The sequence below is a fragment of the Panulirus ornatus genome, chromosome 10, assembly GCF_036320965.1.
Source record: "Panulirus ornatus isolate Po-2019 chromosome 10, ASM3632096v1, whole genome shotgun sequence".
Lineage (NCBI taxonomy): Eukaryota > Metazoa > Arthropoda > Malacostraca > Decapoda > Palinuridae > Panulirus > Panulirus ornatus.
In genome coordinates this window covers 120,351-141,993 of record NC_092233.1, presented here as the reverse complement: position 1 = coordinate 141,993, position 21,643 = coordinate 120,351, and the positions used below count along the sequence as shown (strand labels likewise).

Genomic DNA, 21,643 nt, shown 5'->3' with positions numbered 1-21,643 from the left:
ATTTTTCTGTGTTTAGTAGATGGTGACTAAGAGGGGCAGAAGCATAGGGCTGAAAACAAAAACAACTTGTATTTCAATTTGTAACAGACAGAAAAGATAAAGCCAAAGGAGTGTACATCCTCCTTGAAAGCTCATCCTAGGGTGTCTAAAATGTGTGACCTGGATGAGAAGAAAGGGGATATGTAGTATGTTTGAAGTAAGGAAGCTGGATGTTCTGGTTCTGAATGAAACAGCTTAAGGGTAGAGGTGAATAATGGTTTGGGAATGTTTTAGGGGTAAAATCAGGGGTTGGTAGGAGGGCAACAGTTAAGGCAAGGGTAGTACTACTGATCAAGTAAGAATCAAAGGGATGTGTGAAAGAGTGTTGGGAAGTAAGCTCTAAACTGATGGTAAAAATGAAAGTGGGATGTGAGAGATGGGTGGTTATTAGCACTCATGCACCTGGCCATGAGGAGGAGTATGCTGTTGGGAGGAGGGAGGTTTTTAGGAGCAGCTGAGTGAGTGTGCCAGCAGCTTTGATGATAGAGACTGAGTACCAGTGATGGGTGATTTAAATGTGAGTGAGTGATGTGATAATTGAGGGTATAATTGGGGGCAATGGAGTATTCAGTCAAGTGAATACAAATGGTGAACAGCATTTGGATTTGTGTGCTGAAAAAAGTTTGTTGACTGGGAACTTGGGAATACCTGATTTAAAAAGGGACATACATAAGTATACGTAGGTGAGTATGGAAGATAGTAGGCGGGCACTGCTGTGTTACATACTTATTGATAGGTGTGCAAAATAAAGGCTCTTGCAAGTGAATTTGTTGAGAGGGGCAGTTCATGGGATGTCTGACAATAACCTAATGGAGGTACAGGTGGAGATTTGTTGCAATTTTCAGAAATGAGGAAACAATATTGGAAAAAAAAGTGAGGCAAAAGTGACAAAGAATGAAGAAATACTATGAGAGTATGGGTGCAGAATGGTAAAGCATGAAAGTAATTGAAATAAGGGGAGTGGCTTAAGAATGGGAGGCAACGGGAGGCATTTAAGGATGCAGTGCTGGCATGTGCAAGGGAAGTGTGTGGAAGGTTAGAGGTGGGCAGGTGAGAATGGGTAATGAGTGGTGGGACACCAAAGTTGCTAGTGAAAGAACAAAAGAGGTATATCGGCAATATTTACAGGGAATGAGTGCAAATGATAGGGAGACGTAAAAATGAAAGTGGCAGGAAGGCAAGAGGAAGGTGCTGATGTTGAAAAAGAGGGCAAATGAGAGTTGGGATAAGTGATTATCAGTAAACTTATAGGAAAATTAGATGTTTTGGAAGGAGGTTAATAGTGTGAGAAAAACAAGTGAACAAATGGGAACACCAGTGAAAGGGACAAATGGGAAGTTGGTAACAAGTAGAGATGAGATAAAGAGAACAGTCTGAAGGACTATCAAATATGTGTTTAATGATAGAGTGGCAGAGGTACAGTGCTTGGGTCTGGGAGGTGTACGAAATGAGTCATGGAAAGTGATTTGGCAAAAACAGAAAAGAGGTGGTGATAGCCATGCATACAAAGAAATGTAACAAGGTAGCTGGAGTCCATAGTAATGCTTTTACATTTCTTAAGAAGAGGGCTGACTGTGCTGTTGACTGATTAGTTTGGATTTCCAATGTATACATGGGTGACAGTGAGGTACCTGAGAAATGGTGAAATGTATTTTTAATGCAAATGTATAAAAAGCAAGGAGGACAAAGATGAGTTTTTGAACTGCAGAGGTTAAGTTTGTTGTGTGTAACGGAAATTTGTATGAGTGGTGATTCAGAAGGTGAAGGCAAGTACAGAGCATCAGACTGGGAAGAAACAATGTTGTTTTAGAAATGGAAGAAAATGTGTGGATCAGGTGTTTGATTTAAAGAATGGGGAAAATTCAATTGAAACAGGTTTTGTATGTGGCACTTACGGATTCGAAAAAAACATAAGATATATTGACAGAGATGTTCTATGAATATATGGTGTGAGTGTGTGTGTGTGTGTGTGTGTGTGTGGGGGGGGGGTTACTAGAAGCAGCGAGAAGTTTTTATAAATGCAATAAGGATTGTGTGTCAGTTGAAAAGAGGATAGCAGGTGGTTCCAGGTGGAGGTCTGTCTGTAACAGGGGTGTGTGATGTCACCATAGCCATTTAATTTGTTTATGAACAGGCTGGTAAGGGAAATAAACGCAAAAGGTGGGGACATAGAGAGGAGGGTGGATGTGTTTGAAATGAAATTTTAGAGGACAAAATGCGTTGAATTGGTTTCACTGACTAGGTAATAAAGGTGTAAGAGAAAGGTGTGGTAATTTGAAGAGTGTGGTTGAGAGAGCCAAAGAGGGTGTGCTGAAATGAACTGGACATATGGAGAGAATGAGCACGGACAGGTTGACAAAAATATCATGTGTCAGAAGTGGAGGGAAAAATGAGAAAGGGGAGACCAAACTGGAGATAGAAAGATGGAGTGAAAAATATTTTGAATAGTTGGGGCCTGAACATACAAAAGGGTGAAAGGCATGCACAAGATAAATTGAACTGTAACAATGTGGTATACAGAGTGAAATATGCTATCAATGGACTGAATCAGGGCATGTGAAGTGGCCAGGGGAACCATAGAAAGGTTTGTGGGGCTTGGTTGTGGATTGGGGGCTGTGGTTTTGGTGCATTACATATGACAGCTAGAGAATAGATGTGAGTGAATGTGGCCTTTTTTTCATCTGCTAAAAGCACTACCTAGCTAATGCAGGAAACAGCTGACAAGCACAATGGAAAGATAAAAATCATTGATGTAGCAACAAAGCAAAATAAATAAATAAATATAAATATATTAAATATTAAACAACCATGGAGACATCCCACACCCCTGCCACAAACCTACATTCACTGAGAACCAATCACTTTCCTCTCTTCCTACACGTACACATGCCTTACATCCTCGATAAAAACTTTTCACTGCTTCTAACAACTTGCCTCCCACACCATATATTCTTAATACCTTCCACAGAGCATCTCTATCAACTCTATCATATGCCTTCTCCAGATCCATAAATGCTACATACAAATCCATTTGCTTTTCTAAGTATTTCTCACATACATTCTTCAAAGCAAACACCTGATCCACACATCCTCTACCACTTCTGAAACCACACTGCTCTTCCCCAATCTGATGCTCTGTACATGCCTTCACCCTCTCAATCAATACCCTCCCATATAATTTACCAGGAATACTCAACAAACTTATACCTCTGTAATTTGAGCACTCACTCTTATCCCCTTTGCCTTTGTACAATGGCACTATGCACGCATTCCGCCAATCCTCAGGCACCTCACCATGAGTCATACATACATTAAATAACCTTACCAACCAGTCAATAATACAGTCACCCCCTTTTCTAATAAATTCCACTGCAATACCATCCAAACCTGCTGCCTTGCCGGCTTTCATCTTCCGCAAAGCTTTTACTACCTCCTCTCTGTTTACCAAATCATTTTCCCTAACCTTCTCACTTTGCACACCACCTCGACCAAAACACCCTATATCTGCCACTCTATCATCAAACACATTCAACAAACCTTCAAAATACTCACTCCATCTCCTTCTCACATCACCACTACTTGTTATCACCTCCCCATTTGCGCCCTTCACTGAAGTTCCCATTTGCTCCCTTGTCTTACGCACTTTATTTACCTCCTTCCAGAACATCTTTTTTTTTATTATTATTATTATACTTTGTCGCTGTCTCCCGCGTTTGCGAGGTAGCGCAAAGGAAACAGACGAAAGAAATGGCCCAACCCCCCCCATACACATGTATATACATACGTCCACACACGCAAATATACATACCTACACAGCTTTCCATGGTTTACCCCAGACGCTTCACATGCCTTGATTCAATCCACTGACAGCACGTCAACCCCGGTATACCACATCGCTCCAATTCACTCTATTCCTTGCCCTCCTTTCACCCTCCTGCATGTTCAGGCCCCGATCACACAAAATCTTTTTCACTCCATCTTTCCACCTCCAATTTGGTCTCCCTCTTCTCCTCGTTCCCTCCACCTCCGACACATATATCCTCTTGGTCAATCTTTCCTCACTCATTCTCTCCATGTGCCCAAACCACTTCAAAACACCCTCTTCTGCTCTCTCAACCACGCTCTTTTTATTTCCACACATCTCTCTTACCCTTACGTTACTCACTCGATCAAACCACCTCACATCTTTTTATTCTCCCTAAAATTTAATGATACTCTCTCACCCCAACTCTCATTTGCCCTCTTTTTCACCTCTTGCACCTTTCTCTTGACCTCCTGTCTCTTTCTTTTATACATCTCCCACTCATTTGCATTTTTTCCCGGCAAAAATCGTCCAAATGCCTCTCTCTTCTCTTTCACTAATAATCTTACTTCATCATCCCACCACTCACTACCCTTTCTAATCAACCCACCTCCCACTCTTCTCATGCCATAAGCATCTTTTGCGCAATCCATCACTGATTCCCTAAATACATCCCATTCCTCCCCCACTCCCCTTACTTCCATTGTTCTCACCTTTTTCCATTCTGTACTCAGTCTCTCCTGGTACTTCCTCACACAAGTCTCCTTCCCAAGCTCACTTACTCTCACCACCCTCTTCAACCCAACATTCACTCTTCTTTTCTGAAAACCCATACAAATCTTCACCTTAGCCTCCACAAGATAATGATCAGACATCCCTCCAGTTGCACCTCTCAGCACATTAACATCCAAAAGTCCCTCTTTCGCACGCCTGTCAACTAACACGTAATCCAATAACACTCTCTGGCCATCTCTCCTACTTACATACGTATACTTATGTATATCTCGCTTTTTAAAACAGGTATTCCCAATCACCAGTCCTTTTTCAGAACATAAACCTACAAGCTCTTGTTTATGGATGGGGTTGTTAGGGAGGTGAATGCAAGAGTTTTGGAAAGAGGGGCAAGTATGAAGTCTGTTGGGGATGAGAGAGCTTGGGAAGTGAGTCAGTTGTTGTTCGCTGATGATACAGCGCTGGTGGCTGATTCATGTGAGAAACTGCAGAAACTGGTGACTGAGTTTGGTAAAGTGTGTGAAAGAAGAAAGTTAGGAGTAAATGTGAATAAGAACAAGGCAATTAGGTACAGTAGGGTTGAGGGTCAAGACAATTGGGAAGTAAGTTTGAATGGAGAAAAACTGGAGGAAGTTAAGTGTTTTAGATATCTGGGAGTGGATCTGGCAGCGGATGGAACCATGGAAGCGGAAGTGGATCATAGGGTGGGGGAGGGGGCGAAAATCCTGGGAGCCTTGAAGAATGTTTGGAAGTCGAGAACATTATCTCGGAAAGCAAAAATGGGTATGTTTGAAGGAATAGTGGTTCCAGCAATGTTGTATGGTTGCGAGGCGTGGGCTATGGATAGAGTTGTGCGCAGGAGGATGGATGTGCTGGAAATGAGATGTTTGAGGGCAATGTGTGGTGTGAGGTGGTTTGATCGAGTAAGTAACGAAAGGGTAAAAGAGATGTGTGGAAATAAAAAGAGCGTGGTTGAGAGAGCAGAAGAGGGTGTTTTGAAATGGTTTGGGCACATGGAGAGAATGAGTGAGGAAAGATTGACCAAGAGGATATATGTGTCGGAGGTGGAGGGAACGAGGAGAAGAGGGAGACCAAATTGGAGGTGGAAAGATGGTGTGAAAAAGACTTTGTGTGATCGGGGCCTGAACATGCAGGAGGGTGAAAGGAGGGCAAGGAATAGAGTGAATTGGATCGATGTGGTATACCGGGGTTGACGTGCTGTCAGTGGATTGAATCAGGGCATGTGAAGCGTCTGGGGTAAACCATGGAAAGCTGTGTAGGTATGAATATTTGCGTGTGTGGACGTATGTATATACATGTGTATGGGGGTGGGTTGGGCCATTTCTTTCGTCTGTTTCCTTGCGCTACCTTGCAAACGTGGGAGACAGCGGCAAAAAAAAAAAAAAAAAAAAAAAAAAAAAAAATTAAATATGAATATTCCTGGGGATAGGGGAGAAAGAATCCTTCCCACGCATTCCTCACGTGAGGTAGAAGGCGACTAAAGGGGACGGGAGTGGGGGGCTAGAAACCCTCCCCTCCTTGTACTTTAACTTTCTAAAAGGGGAAACAGAAGGAGTCACGTGGGGAGTGCTCATCCTCCTCGAAGGCTCAGATTGGGGTGTCTAAATGTATGTGGATGTAACCACTATGAGAAAAAAGAAGAGATATGTAGTATATTTGAGGAAAGAAACCTGGATGTTTTGGCTCTGAGTGAAACGAAGCTCAAGAAGGGTAAAGGGGAAGAGTGGTTTGGGAATGTCTTGGGAGTAAAGTCAGGGGTTAGTGAGAGGACAAGAGCAAGGGAAGGAGTAGCACTACTCATGAAACAGGAGTGGTGGGAGTATGTGATAGACTGTAAGAAATTAAATTCTAGATTGATATGGGTAAAACTGAAAGTTGATGGAGAGAGATGGATGATTATTGGTGCATATGCACCTGGGCATGAGAAGAAAGATCATGAGAGGCAAGTGTTTTGGGAGCAGCTGAATGAGTGTGTTAGTGGTTTTGATGCACGATACCAGGTTACAGTGATGGTTGACTTGAATGCAAAGGTGAGTAATGTGGCAGTTGAGGGAATAATTGGTATACATGGGGTGTTCAGTGTTGTTTATGAAAATGGTGAAGAGCTTGTAGATTTATGTGCTGAAAAAGGACTGGTGATTGGGAATACCTGGTTTAAAAAGCGAGATATACATAAGTATAGGTATGTAAGTAGGAGAGATGGCCAGAGAGCGGTATTGGATTACGTGTTAATTGATAGGCGCGCGAAAGAGAGACTTTTGGATGTAAATGTGCTGAGAGGTGCAACTGGAGGGATGTCTGATCATTATCTTGTGGAGGCGAAGGTGAAGATTTGTAGGGGTTTTCAGAAAAGAAAAGAGAATGTTGGGGTGAAGAGGGTGGTGAGAGTAAGTGAGCTTGGGAAGGAGACTTGTGTGAGGAAGTACCAGGAGAGACTGAGTACAGAATGGAAAAAGGTGAGAACAAAGGAGGTAAGGGGAGTGGAGGAGGAATGGGATGTATTTAGGGAAGCAGTGATGGCTTGCGCAAAAGATGCTTGTGGCATGAGAAGCGTGGGAGGTGGGTTGATTAGAAAGGGTAGTGAGTGGTGGGTTGAAGAAGTAAGATTATTAGTGAAAGAGGAGAGAGAGGCATTTGGACGATTTTTGCAGGGAAAAAATGCAAATGAGTGGGAGATGTATAAAAGAAAGAGGCAGGAGGTCAAGAGAAAGGTGCAAGAGGTGAAAAAGAGGGCAAATGAGAGTTGTGGTGAGAGAGTATCATTAAACTTTAGGGAGAATAAAAATATGTTTTGAAAGGAGGTAAATAAAGTGCATAAGACAAGGGAGCAAATGGGAACTTCAGTGAAGGGGCTAATGAGGAGGTGATAACAAGTAGTGGTGATGTGAGAAGGAGATGGAGTGAGTATTTTGAAGGTTTGTTGAATGTGTTTGATAATACAGTGGCAGATGTAGGGTGTTTTGGTCAAGGTGGTGTGCAAAGTGAGAGGGTTAGGGAAAATGATTTGGGAAACAGAGAAGAGGTAGTAAAAGCTTTGTGGAAGATGAAAGCACGCAAGGCAGCGGGTTTGGATGGTGTTGCAGTGGAATTTATTAAAAAAGGGGGTGACTGTATTGTTGATTGGTTGGTAAGGTTATTCAATGTATGTATGACTCATGGTGAGGTGCCTGAGGATTGGAGGAATGCTTGCATAGTGCCATTGTACAAAGGCAAAGGGGATAAGAGTGAGTGCTCAAATTACAGAGGTATAAGTCTGTTGAGTATTCCTGGTAAATTATATGGGAGGGTATTGATTGAGAAGGTAAAGGCATGTACAGAGCATCAGACTGGGGAAGAGCAGTGTGGTTTCAGAAGTGGTAGAGGATGTGTGGATCAGGTGTTTGCTTTGAAGAATGTATGTGAGAAATACTTAGAAAAGCAAATGGATTTGTATGTAGCATTTATGGATCTGGAGAAGGCATATGATAGAGTTGATAGAGATGCTCTGTGGAAGGTATGAGGAATGTATGGTGTGGGAGGCAAGTTGTTAGAAGCAGTGAAAAGTTTTTATCGAGGATGTAAGGCATGTGCACGTGTAGGAAGAGAGGAAAGTGATTGGTTCTCAGTGAATGTAGGTTTGCGGCAGGGGTGTGTGATGTCTCCATGGTTGTGTAATTTGTTTATGGATGGGGTTGTTAGGGAGGTGAATGCAAGATTTTTGGAAAGAGGGGCAAGTATGCAGTCTGTTGTGGATGAGAGAGCTTGGGAAATGAGTCAGTTGTTGTTCGCTGATGATACAGCACTGGTGGCTGATTCATGTGAGAAACTGCAGAAGCTGGTGACTGAGTTTGGTGTGTGTGAAAGAAGAAAGTTAAGAGTAAATGTGAGTAAGAGCAAGGTTATTAGGTACAGTAGGGTTGAGGATCAAGTCAATTGGGAGGTAAGTTTGAATGGAGAAAAACTAGAGGAAGTAGTGTTTTAGATATGTGGGAGTGGATCTGGCAGTGGATGGAACCATGGAAACTGAAGTGAATCATAGGGTGGGGGAGGGGGCAAAAATTCTGGGAGCCTTGAAGGATGTTTGGAAGTCGAGAATATTATTTCGGAAAGCAAAAATGGGTATGTTTGAAGGAATAGTGGTTCCAACAATGTTGTATAGTTGCGAGGCGTGGGCTATGGATAGAGTTGTGTGGAGGAGGGTGGATGTGCTGGAAATGAGATGTTTTGAGGACAATGTGTGGTGTGAGGTGGTTTGATTGAGTAAGCAATAATAGGGTAAAAGAGATGTGTGGAAATAAAAAGAGTGTGGTAGAGAGAGCAGAAGAGGGTGTTTTGAAATGGTTTGGTCACATGGAGAGAGTGAGTGAGAAAAGATTGACCAAGATGATATATGTGTCAGAGGTGGAGGGAACGAGGAGAAGTGGGAGACCAAATTGGAGGTGGAAAGATGGAGTGAAAAAGATTTTGAGTGATCGAGGCCTGAACATGCAGGAGGGTGAAAGGCGTGCAAGGAAAAGAGTGAATTGGAACGATGTGGTATAACGGGGTCGATGTGCTGTCAATGGATTGAATCAGGGCATGTGAAGCATCTTGGGCAAACTATGGAAAGTTCTGTGGGGCCTGGATGTGGAAAGGGAGCTGTGGTTTCGGTACATTATTACATGACAGCTAGAGACTGAGTGTGAACGAATGGGGCCTTTGTTGTCTTTTCCTAGCACTACCTCGCACACATGAGGGGGGAGGGGGTTGTTATTCCATGTGTGGCGAGGTGGTGATGGGAATAAATAAAGGAAGACAGTATGAGTTATGTACATGTGTATATATGTATATGTCAGTGTGTGTATATATATGTATACATTGAGATGTATAGGTATGTATATTTGCGTGTGTGGACGTGTATGTATATACATGTGTATGTGGGTGGGTAGGGCCATTCTTTCGTCTGTTTCCTTGCGCTACCTCGTTAACGCAGGAGACAGCGACAAAGGAAAATGAAAAAAAAATATTTTTTTTCATTTTTTTTTTCTTTATTTTTATTTTGGGAACTTCAGTGAAGGGGGCTACTGGGGAAGTGATAACAAGTAGTGGTGATGTGAGAAGGAGATGGAGTGAGTATTTTGAAGGTTTGTTGAATGTGTTTGATGATAGAGTGGCAGATATAGGGTGTTTTGGTCAAGGTGGTGTGCAAAGTGAGAGGGTTAGGGAAAATGATTTGGTAAACAGAGAAGAGGTAGTAAAAGCTTTGCGAAAGATGAAAGCAGACAAGGCAGCAGGCTTGGATGGTATTGCAGTGGAATTTATTAAAAAAGGGGGTGACTGTATTGTTGACTGGTTGGTAAGGTTATTTAATGTATGTTTATTTAATTTATGGATGATTCATGTATGACTCATGGTGAGGTGCCTGAGGATTGGCGGAATGCGTGCATAGTGCCATTGTACAAAGGCAAAGGGGATAAGAGTGAGTGCTCAAATTACAGAGGTATAAGTTTGTTGAGTATTCCTGGTAAATTATATGGGAGGGTATTGATTGAGAGGGTGAAGGCATGTACAGAGCATCAGATTGAGGAAGAGCAGTGTGGTTTCAGAAGTGGTAGAGGATGTGTGGATCAGGTGTTTCCTTTGAAGAATGGATGTGAGAAATACTTAGAAAAGCAAATGGATTTGTATGTAGCATTTATGGATCTGGAGAAGGCATATGATAGAGTTGATAGAGATGCTCTGTGGAAGGTATGAGGAATGTATGGTGTGGGAGGCAAGTTGTTAGAAGCAGTGAAAAGTTTTTATCGAGGATGTAAGGCATGTGTACTTGTAGGAAGAGAGGAAAGTGATTGGTTCTCAGTGAATGTAGGTTTGCGGCAGGGGTGTGTGATGTCTCCATGGTTGTTTAATTTGTTTATGGATGGGGTTGTTAGGGAGGTGAATGCAAGAGTTTTGGAAAGAGGGGCAAGTATGAAGTCTGTTGGGAATGAGAGAGCTTGGGAAGTGAGTCAGTTGTTGTTCGCTGATGATACAGCGCTCGTGGCTGATTCATGTGAGAAACTGCAGAAGCTGGTGACTGAGTTTGGTAAAGTGTGTGAAAGAAGAAAGTTAGGAGTAAATGTGAATAAGAGCAAGGTACAGTAGGGTTGAGGGTCAAGTCAATTGGGAGGTAAGTTTGAATGGAGCAAAACTGGAGGAAGTAAAGTGTTTTAGATATCTGGGAGTGGATCTGGCAGCGGATGGAACCATGGAAGCGGAAGTGGATCATAGCGTGGGGGAGGGGGCGAAAATCCTGGGAGCCTTGAAGAATGTGTGGAAGTTGAGAACATTATCTCGGAAAGCAAAGATGGGTATGTTTGAAGGAATAGTGGTTCCAACAATGTTGTATGGTTGCGAGGCGTGGGCTATGGATAGAGTTGTGCGCAGGAGGATGGATGTGCTGGAAATGAGATGTTTGTGGACAATGTGTGGTGTGAGGTGGTTTGATCGAGTGAGTAACGTAAGGGTAAGAGAGATGTGTGGAAATAAAAAGAGCATGGTTGAGAGAGCAGAAGAGGGTGTTTTGAAATGGTTTGGGCACATGGAGAGAATGAGTGAGGAAAGATTGACCAAGAGGATATATGTGTCGGAGGTGGAGGGAACGAGAAGTGGGAGACCAAATTGAAGGTGGAAAGATGGATTGAAAAAGATTTTGTGTGATCGGGGCCTGAACATGCAGGAGGGTGAAAGGAGAGCAAGGAATAGAGTGAATTGGATCGATGTGGTATACCGGGGTTGACGTGCTGTCAGTGGATTGAATCAGGGCATGTGAAGCGTCTGGGGTTAACCATGGAAAGCTGGGTAGGTATGTATATTTGCGTGTGTGGACGTATGTATATACATGTGTATGGGGGTGGGTTGGGCCATTTCTTTCGTCTGTTTCCTTGCGCTACCTTGCAAACGCGGGAGACAGCGACAAAGCAAAAAAAAAAAAAATATTTATTTATTCATTTATCTATCTGGGGATAGGGGAGAAAGAATACTTCCCACGTATTCCCTGCGTGTCGTAGAAGGCGACTAAAAGGGGAGGGAGCGGGGGGCTGGAAATCCTCCCCTCTCTCTTTTTTTTTTTTTTTAATTTTCCAAAAGAAGGAGCAGAGAATTGGGCCAGGTGAGGGTGTTCCCTCACAGGCCCAGTCCTCTGTTCTTGGCGCTACCTCGCTGATGCGGGAAATGGCGAAGTTTGAAAGAAAGAAAAATCTATTTATTTCACTTTCTCGCTGTCTCCCACATTAGCGGGTGGTGCAAGGAAGAAGACGAAAAAATGGCCCAACCCTTCCACATGTATATACATACACGTCCAGACACGCACATATACATACCTATACATCTCAATGTATACACACACAGACATATACATATATACACATGTACATAATTCATACTCTCTACCTTTATTCATTCCCATCGCCACCCGGCCACACATGAAATAACAACTCCCTCCCCCGCATATGCGTGAGGTAGTGCCATGAAAAGACACAAAGGCCACATTCGTTCTCTAGCTGTCATGTATAATGCACCGACACCACAGCTCCCTTTCCACATCCAGGCCCTACAGAACTTTCCAGGGTTCACATGCCCTGGTTCAATCCATTGACAGCACATCGACCCTGATACACCACATCCTTCAAATTCACTCTATTCCTTGCACGTCTTTCACCCTCCTGCATGTTCAGGCCCCGATCACTCAAAATCTTTTCCACTCCATCTTTCCACCTCCAATTTGGTCTCCCACTTCTCCTCATTCCCTCCACCTCTGACAGATATGTCCTGTTGGTCAATCGTCCCTCACTTATTCTCTCCATGTGACCAAACCATTTCAAAACACCCTCTTCTGCTCTCTCAACCACACACTTTTTATTACCACACATCTCTCTTAAACTATTATTACTTACTCGATCAAGCCACCTCACACCATATATTGTCCTCAAACATCTCATTTTCATCATATCCTCCCTCCTATGCACAACTCGATCTATAACCCACACCTCGCAACCATATAACATTATTGGAACCACTATTCCTTCAAATATACCCATTTTTGCTTTCCGAGATAACACTCTAGCCCTCCACACATTCTTCAACGCTCCCAGAATTCTCGCCCCCTCCCCCATCCTATGATTCACTTCTGCTTCCATGGTTCCATCCACTGCTAAATCGACTCCCAGATATCTAAAACACTTCACTTCCTCCAGTTTTTCTCCATTCAAACTTACCTCACAATTGACTTGTCCCTCAACCCTACTGTACCTAATAACCTTGCTCTTATTCACATTTACTCTCAGCTTTCTTCTTTCACACACTTTGCCAAACTCAGTCACCACCTTCTGCAGTTTCTCACACGAATCAGTCACCAGTGCTGTATCATCAGCGAACAACAACTAACACACTTCCCAAGCCCTCTCATTCACAACAGACTCCATACTTGCCCCTCTTTCCAAAACTCTTGCATTCACCTCCCTAACAACCCCATCAATAAACAAATTAAACAACCATGGAGACATCACACACCTCTGCCGCAAACGAACATTCACTGAGAACCAATCACTTTCCTCTATTCCTACACGTACACATGCCTTACATCCTCGATAAAAACTTTTCAATGCTTCTAACAACTTGCCTCCCACACCATATATTCTCAATACCTTCCACAGAACATCTCTATCAACTCTATCATATGCCTTCTCCAGATCCATAAATGCTACATACAAATCCATTTGCTTTTCTAAGTATTTCTCACATACATTCTTCAAAGCAAACACCTGATCCACACATCCTCTACAATTTCCGAAACCACACTACTCTTCCCCAATCTGATGCTCTGTACATGCCCTCACCCTCTCAAATCAATACCTTTCCATGTAATTTCCTAGGAATACTCAACAAACTTATACCTCTGTAATTTGAGCACTCACTATTATCACCTTTGCCTTTGTACAATGGCACTATGCAAGCATTCCGCCAATCCTCAGGCACCTCACCATGAGTCATACATACATCAAATAATCTTATCAACCAGTCAACAATACAGTCACCCCCTTTTTAAATAAATTCCACTGCAATACCTTCTAAACCTGCTGCATTGCCAGCTTTCATCTTCCACAAAGCTTTTACTACCTCTTCTTTGTTTACCAAATCATTCTCCCTAACCCTCTCACTTTGCAAACAACTTTGACCAAAACACCCTATATCTGCTACTCTATCATCAAACACATTCAACAAACCTTCAAAGTACTCACTCCATCTCCTCACATCACCACTACTTGTTTTGACCTCCCATTTGCCCCTTTCACTGATGTCCCCATTTGTTCCCTCGTCTTAGGTGCTTTATTTACCTCCTTCCAAAACATCTTTTTATTCTCCCTAAAATTCAATGACACTCTCTCAGCCCAACTCTCATTTGCCCTCTTTTTCACCTCTTGCCTCTTTCTTTTATACATCTAGACATTTGCATTATCTCCCTGCAATAATCGTCCAAATGCCTCTCTCTTCTCTTTCACTAATAATCTTAATTCTTCATCCCACCACTCACTACCCTTTCTAATCTGCCCACCTCCCACACTCCTCATGCCACAAGCATCTTTTGCGCAACCCATCACTGCTTTTCTAAATACTTCCCATTCCTCCCCCACTCCCCTTACATCCTTTGATCTCATCTTTTTCCATTCTGTACTCAGTCTCTCCTGATACTTCCTCACACAAGTCTCCTTCCCAAGCTCACTTACTCTCACCACTCTCTTCACCCCAACATTCTCTTTTCTTTTCTGAAAACCTCTACATATCTTCACCTTCGCCTCCACAAGATAATGATCAGACATCCCTCCAGTTGCACCTCTCTGCACATTAACATCCAAAAGTCTCTCTTTCACGTGTCTATCAATTAATAACATCCAAAAGTCTCTCTTTCACGTGCCTATCAATTAACCCGTAATCCAATAATGCTCTCTGGCCATCTCTCCTACTTACATACGTATACTTATGTATATTTCTCTTTTTAAACCAGGTATTCCCAATCACTAGTCCTTTTCCAGCACATAAATCTACAAGCACTTCAACATTTCCATTTACAACACTGAACACCCCATGTATACCAATTATTCCCTCAACTGCCACATTACTCACCTTTGCATTCAAATCACCCATCACTATAACCTGGTCTCATGCATCAAAACTACTAACACAGTCACTCAGCTGCTCCCAAAACACTTGCCTCTCATGATCTTTCTTCTCATGCCCAGGTGAATATGCACCAATAATCTCTCCATCCACTTTCTGTTTTACCCATATCAATCTAGAGTTTTCTTTATTACACTCTATCAAATACTCCCACCACTCCTGTTTCATGAGTAGTGCCACTCCTTCCCTTGCTCTTGTCCTCTCACTAACCCCTGACTTTACTCCCAAGACATTCCCAAACCACTCTTCCTCTTTACCCTTGAGCTTCGTTTCACTCAGAGCCAAAACATCAAGGATCCTTTCCTCAAACATACTACCTTCTCTCCTTTTTTCTCATCTTGGTTACATCAACACACATCCAGACACCCCAATCTGAGCCTTCGAGGAGGATAAGCATTCCCCGCATGACTCCTTCTTCTGTTTCCCCATTTAGAAAGTTAAAATACAAGGAGGGGAAGGTTTCTAGCCCCCCGCTCCCGTCCCCTTTAGTCTCCTTCTACAACATGTGAGGAATGCGTGGGAATAATGATCATTGATTAGTTGAAGGCTGACCCATTTCATGAGTGAGCAACTACAGAAACCTTTTTGTTAAGGGTAAGTAAAGGCAGGTGCTGGCATGTGCATGAGAAGGACACTACATGCAGAAAGTGGGAGGTGGGCTGGAGGGGTTCACTTCCTTACTCTCACACATTCTCACAATTCCTGCTCCTTTGGCAGTGATTCACTTTCCTTAGCTCTTGCTCTCACACTTACCCCTGAAAATATGAATGAATTAATATATCAAGGTACAACATCAAATCAACTAAACAATAAGAAACTGAACTAATGGATGTTGATCTGTGAAAAGCCAAATAACACCAACTGTAGCCATGCAGCTTGTCTGGCTGTGTGGGTGTGATCTCAAGAGAAACTGTAAGCTCCAGCAACTGGCAGAAGTCAGGTAACTGATATCAACCCAATAATGGTTATTGATTAGTTGAAGGCTGACCCATCTCATGAGTGAGCAACTACAGAAACCTTTTTGTTAAGGGTTACCAAAGGCAAGTGCTTCCTGTATATTTCCAAAGAATGTAACTCAAGCTTGAAGACAAACTGCAGAAGAAAAATAAGTCTTTAAAATTTCAACATCACTGTAATTCAATAGCTTGAATTACTCACTTGCAAATTTTGTAACCTGCTTTGAAAAGGCCTTTGCTGGATAACAATTTCCTTGGTTGCATCAATGTTAATCTAAGAAAAGACATCTTGAGCTCTGGTGTTCTGACTATGCACTGTTATAGACCTAAACAGTAAATCAGAAATGATCAAAAATCCAAATAGCAGTCAGTCAAGGACAATTTACTCAAATAGCTTGACACAAATAAAGAAAATGAGGGAAGGATGGGGTAGGTGTTAAAGAGGGGATAATTCAGTGGTCCAAAATGAAAAGCAGAACCAATTCCCAAGATGTCTCTCCCAAGTACTGCCTAGAACATGTTTTCCAAACCCCATGGGAACCTCTTCATTCCTAGAATCCTAATCCTACAATTATCCCTATTTTTCATAAAAGCTCAGCTTCCGTATAAATAAAACCTACAACTGCAATACCAAATATAGTATTATCAATATTTGTGCATATTTTTCTGCTGTTCACATTTCATTAGAACCAAAGGCCTAAGATGTCTCTCCCAGGCCATACCTTAAACATGTTTTCCAGTTTCCATGGATACCTTTAGATGCTTTGAATTTAACTACACTTATCATTTCACATGAAAGCTCAGCTTGTGTATCTTCAGAAGTTGGTTATCAAATCTAGATATCCTGAAATCCTTATATTTCTCTGTGTAAATAAAAATAACAAATCATCATAAAAAACTGTAGACTTACAATCGTAGGTCCAGCTGGAGCAGCAGGTGCAATCCCAGCCTGTGGCTTGAGTGTTGCCAGGGCCTCTCGAGCAGCAGTTACCTCCTTATTTAGACGGGCAATCACACGAGTGGCAGCATCATGCTGATACAAAGCATGGCTGAGGAGAACAATGACTAATATCACTGATTTTGTAAAATAATTTATAGGGGTGCAAAATCAGATAGATAAATGCAGATAAAAGTAAGACTTAGTGAAAGAGAAGCAAGAGGCATTTGAACAATTTTTGAAGGGAAGTAGTGCAAATGACTGGGAGATGTATAAAAGAAAGAGGCAGGAGGTCAAGAGAAAAGTGCAAGAGGTGAAAAAGAGGGCAAATGAGAGTTGGGGTGAGAGAGTTTCATTAAATCTTAGGGAGAATGAAAAGATGGTTTGGAAGGAGGTAAATAAAGTGCATAAGACAAGAGAACAAATGGGAACATTGGTGAAGGAGGATAATGGGGAGGTGATAATAAGCAATGGTGAAGTGTGAAGGAGATGGAGTGAGAATTCTGAAGGTCTGTTGAATGTGTTTGATGATAGAGTGGCAGATATAGTGTTTTGGTCAAGGTGGTGTGCGAAGTGAAAGGGTCAGGGAGAATGGTTTGGTAAACAGAGAAGAGGTAGTGAAAGCTTTGCAGAAGACGAAAGCCAGCAAGGTGGTGGGTTTGGATGGTATTGCAGAGGAATTCATTAAGAAAAAAGGGGGTGACTGTGTTGTTGACTGGTTGGTCAGGATATTCAATGTATGTATGGTTCATGGTGAAGTGCCTCAGGATTGGTGGAATGCCACTGTACAAAAGTAAAGGGGATAAAGGTGAGTGTTCAAATTACAGAGGTATAAGTTTGTTGAGTATTCCTGTGAAATTATATGGGGGGGTACTGATTAAGAGAGTAAAGGCATGTACAGAGCATCAGATTGGGGAAGAGCAATGTGGTTTCAGAAGTGGTAGAGGATGTGTGGATCAGGTGTTTGCTTTGAAGAATGATTGAGAAATACTTAGAAAAACAGATGGATTTTCATGTAGCATTTATGGATCTGGAGAAGACATATGATAGAGTTGATAGAGATGCTTTGTGGAAGGTATTAAGAGTATATGGTGTGGGAGGTAAGTTGTTAGAAGCAGTGAAAAGTATATATCAAGGACGGTATTAAGATTATATGGTGTGGGAGGTAAGTTGTTAGAAGCAGTAAAAAGTGTATATCAAGGATGTAAAGCATGTGTACGGGTAGGAAGAAAAGAAAGTGATTGGTTATCAGTGAATGTCGGTTTGCGGCAGGGGTGCGTGATGTCTCCATGGTTGTTTAATTTGTTTATGGATGGGGTTGTTAGGGAGGTGAATGCAAGAGTTTTGGAGAGAGGGGCAAGTATGCAGTCTGTTGTGGATGAGAGGGCTTGGGAAGTGAGTCATTTGTTGTTCGCTGATGATACAGTGCTGGTGGCTGATTCATGTGGGAAACTGCAGAAGTTGGTGACTGAGTTTGGTAAAGTGTGTGAAAGAAGAAAGCTGAGAGTAAATGTGAATAAGAGCAAGGTTATTAGGTTCAGCAGGGTTGAGGGACAAGTCAATTGAGAGGTAAGTTTGAATGGAGAAAAACTGGAGGAAGTGAAGTGTTTTAGATACATGGGAGTGGATTTGGTAGCGGATAGCACCATGGAAGTGGAAGTGAGTCACAGGGTGGGAACGAGAGCGAAGGTTCTGGAAGCGTTGAAGAATGTGTGGAAGGTGAGAATGTTATCTCGGATAGCAAAAATGGGTATGTTTGAGGGAGTAGTGGTTCCAACAATGTTATATGGTTGCCAGGCATGGGCTATAGACAGGGTTGGACAATGGAGGGTAGATGTGTTGGAAATGAGATGTTTGGGTACAATATGTGGTGTGAGATGGTTTGATTGAGCAAGTAATGAAAGAGTAAGAGAGATGTTAGGTAATAAAAAGAGTGTGGTTGAGAGAGCAGAAGAGGGTGTGTTGAAATGGTTTGGTCACATGGAGAGAATGACTGAGGAAAGACTGACAAAGAGGATATATGTGTCAGAGATGGGGGGAACGAGAAGTGGGAGACCAAATTGGAGGTGGAAGGATGGAATGAAAAAGATTGTAAGCGATCGGGGCCTGAACATACAGGAGGGTGAAAGGCGTGCAAGGAATAGAGTGAATTGGAACGATGTGGTATACCGGGTCGACGTGCTGTCAATGGATTACACCAGGGCATGTGAAGCGCCTGGGGTAAACCATGAAAAGTTTGTGGGGCCTGGATGTGGAAAGGGAGCGGTGGTTTTGGTGCATTACACTTCACAGCCAGAGACTAAGTGTGAACGAACGTGGCCTTTGTTGTCTTTTCCTAGCGCTACCTCGTGTGCGCATGGGGTTAGGTGGGTGCCATTTCATGCGTGGCGGGGTGGCGACGGGAATGGATGAAGGCAGCAAGTATGAATATGCACAGGTGTATATATGTATATGTCTGTGTATGTATTTTTTTTTTTTTTTTTTTTTTGCTTTGTCACTGTCTCCCGCGTTTGCGAGGTAGCGCAAGGAAACAGACGAAAGAAATGGCCCAACCCACCCCCATACACATGTATATACATACGTCCACACACGCAAAATATACATACCTACACAGCTTTCCATGGTTTACCCCAGACGCTTAACATGCCTTGATTCAATCCACTGACAGCACGTCAACCCCGGTATACCACATCGCTCCAATTCACTCTATTCCTTGCCCTCCTTTCACCCTCCTGCATGCTCAGGCCCCGATCACACAAAATCTTTTTCACTCCATCTTTCCACCTCCAATTTGGTCTCTCTCTTCTCCTCGTTCCCTCCACCTCCGACACATATATTCTCTTGGTCAATCTTTCCTCACTCATTCTCTCCATGTGCCCGAACCATTTCAAAACACCCTCTTCTGCTCTCTCAACCACGCTCTTTTTATTTCCACACATCTCTCTTACCCTTACGTTACTTACTCGATCAAACCACCTCACACCACACATTGTCCTCAAACATCTCATTTCCAGCACATCCATCCTCCTGCGCACAACTCTATCCATAGCCCACGCCTCGCAATATATGTATATGTACATATATGTTGTAATGTATAGGTATGTATATGTGCATGTGTGGGCGTCTATGTATATACATGTGTATGTAGGTGGGTTGAGCTAATGCGGGAGATAGTAACTAAGTATAATAAATAAATAAATAAATAAATAAATGTGTGGCGAGGTGGCAATGGGAATGAATAAAGGCAGACAGTGTGAATTGTGTGCATGGGTATATATGTATGTGTCTGTGTGTGTATATATATGTGCACATTGAGATGTATAGGTATGTATATTTGCGTGTGTGGACGTGTATGTAAATACATGTGTATGGGGGTGGGTTGGGCCATTTCTTTCGTCTGTTTCCTTGCGCTACCTCGCAAACGCGGGAGACAGCGACAAAGCAAAATGAAAAAAAAATAAATAAATAGACAGGTGGGCAAAATACAGATTCTTGGATGTGTATGTGATAATAGGGGCAACTGGTGGGACTGTCTCATCATCACCTGGTGGAAGCAAGGGTGAAGATTTGTAGAGAGTTTTGGAAAAGAATGTATGATATGGGTGAAAAAAGAGCGATGAAAGTGAGCGTAGAAAAGAGGCTTGTGTGAAGAGATACCAAGAGAGATTGAGTGTAGAATAGCAAAAAGTAAAAGTAAACAAAGCTAGGGGAGTGGGTGAGGAATGGGTGGTATATAGAGAAGCAGTGCTGGCATATGCAAGACAAGTATATGGCATGTGGAGGGTGGAGAGTGGGCATGTGAAAAAGAGTAATGAGTGGTGGGATGACAAAGCTTAATTACTAGAGAAAGAGAACAGAGAAGTGTATGGGCGGCACTTACCAGGAAGGAGTGTGCTTGATTGGGAGATGTATAAAAGAAAGTGACAGGAGGTCAAGAGGAAGGGGCAGGAGCTGAAAAGGGAGGGCAAATGAGATTTGGGGTGGGGAAGTATCAAGCAAACTTCAGGGACAAAAAAAAAAAAAAAAAAAAAAAAAAAAAAAAAAAGGAATGTCAGTGACGGGGGTAAATGGGTTAGTGGTAACAAGGAGCAATGAGGTGAAGATATGGATTAAGTCTTTGAAGGAATGGTGAATGTGATAACTAGGTGGTAGATGTAGGGTACTTGGTTTAGGGAGGTATGTGAAGTGACAGAGTCATGGAAACTGGTTTGACTGGAGTAGATGGTGCTTCAGATGAATTTTTTGAAAAAGGGGATGACTGTGTTGCTAGATGGTTAGTCAAGATTTACAATATATGTAAGGAGTCATGGTGAGGTGCCTGGGGACTGATGGAATGCATGTACAGTGCCAGTGTATAAAGGCAAGGATGACTAAAGAGAGTGTTTGAATTGTAGATATCAACTTGTTAAGTATACCTGATAAGTTACATTTGAGAGTAATGACTGAGAGGATGATGGCATGCACAGAGCATCAGACTAGGGAGGAACAATGTGGTTTAATGAGTAGTAGAGCATGAATGGCAGAACATCTGTGAGACGCCCTTAGAGAAACAGAATTTGTATGTGGTATTTATGAATCTGGAGAAAGCATATGACAGGGTCAATAAAGATGCCCTACGGAAGATGCTACACATATATGGTGTGGGATGAAAGCTATTAGAAGCTCTGAAGAGTTTTTAGCAAGAAAGTAAGGCATGTGTACAAATAGCAAGAAAGGAGGGTGAGTGGTTCCAGATGAAGGAATGTTTGTGGCAGGGGTATGTAATATTGGTGTTTAATCTGTTTAAGGATAGGGTGGTGAGAGATAAATGCAAGGTTTTGAAGAGAGGGGAAGATATGTAATTTGTATGGGGTTAGGTAGGGGGTGCCCAGGAGATAAGCCAGCTATTGTTTGCTGATAATACGGTGCAGGAGGCTGATTCAAGTGAAAAACCGCAAAGGCTGATGCCAGAGTTTGGTGGTGTGAGAAAGGAACGAGCTGAGT

The 21,643-nt window shown here is 42.5% G+C and overlaps 1 protein-coding gene across 1 annotated transcript in view; it reads right to left on the bottom strand.

Moving 5' to 3' along the window:
* Prp19 (pre-mRNA processing factor 19) overlaps positions 1-21,643 on the bottom strand; it is a 241,755-nt gene that overhangs the window by 190,952 nt on the left and 29,160 nt on the right. Inside the window, exon 4 of the mRNA XM_071665386.1 lies at positions 16,634-16,772. Within this exon, the coding sequence (XP_071521487.1) occupies positions 16,634-16,772 (139 nt within the window). The remainder of the gene's footprint in view (positions 1-16,633; positions 16,773-21,643) is intronic.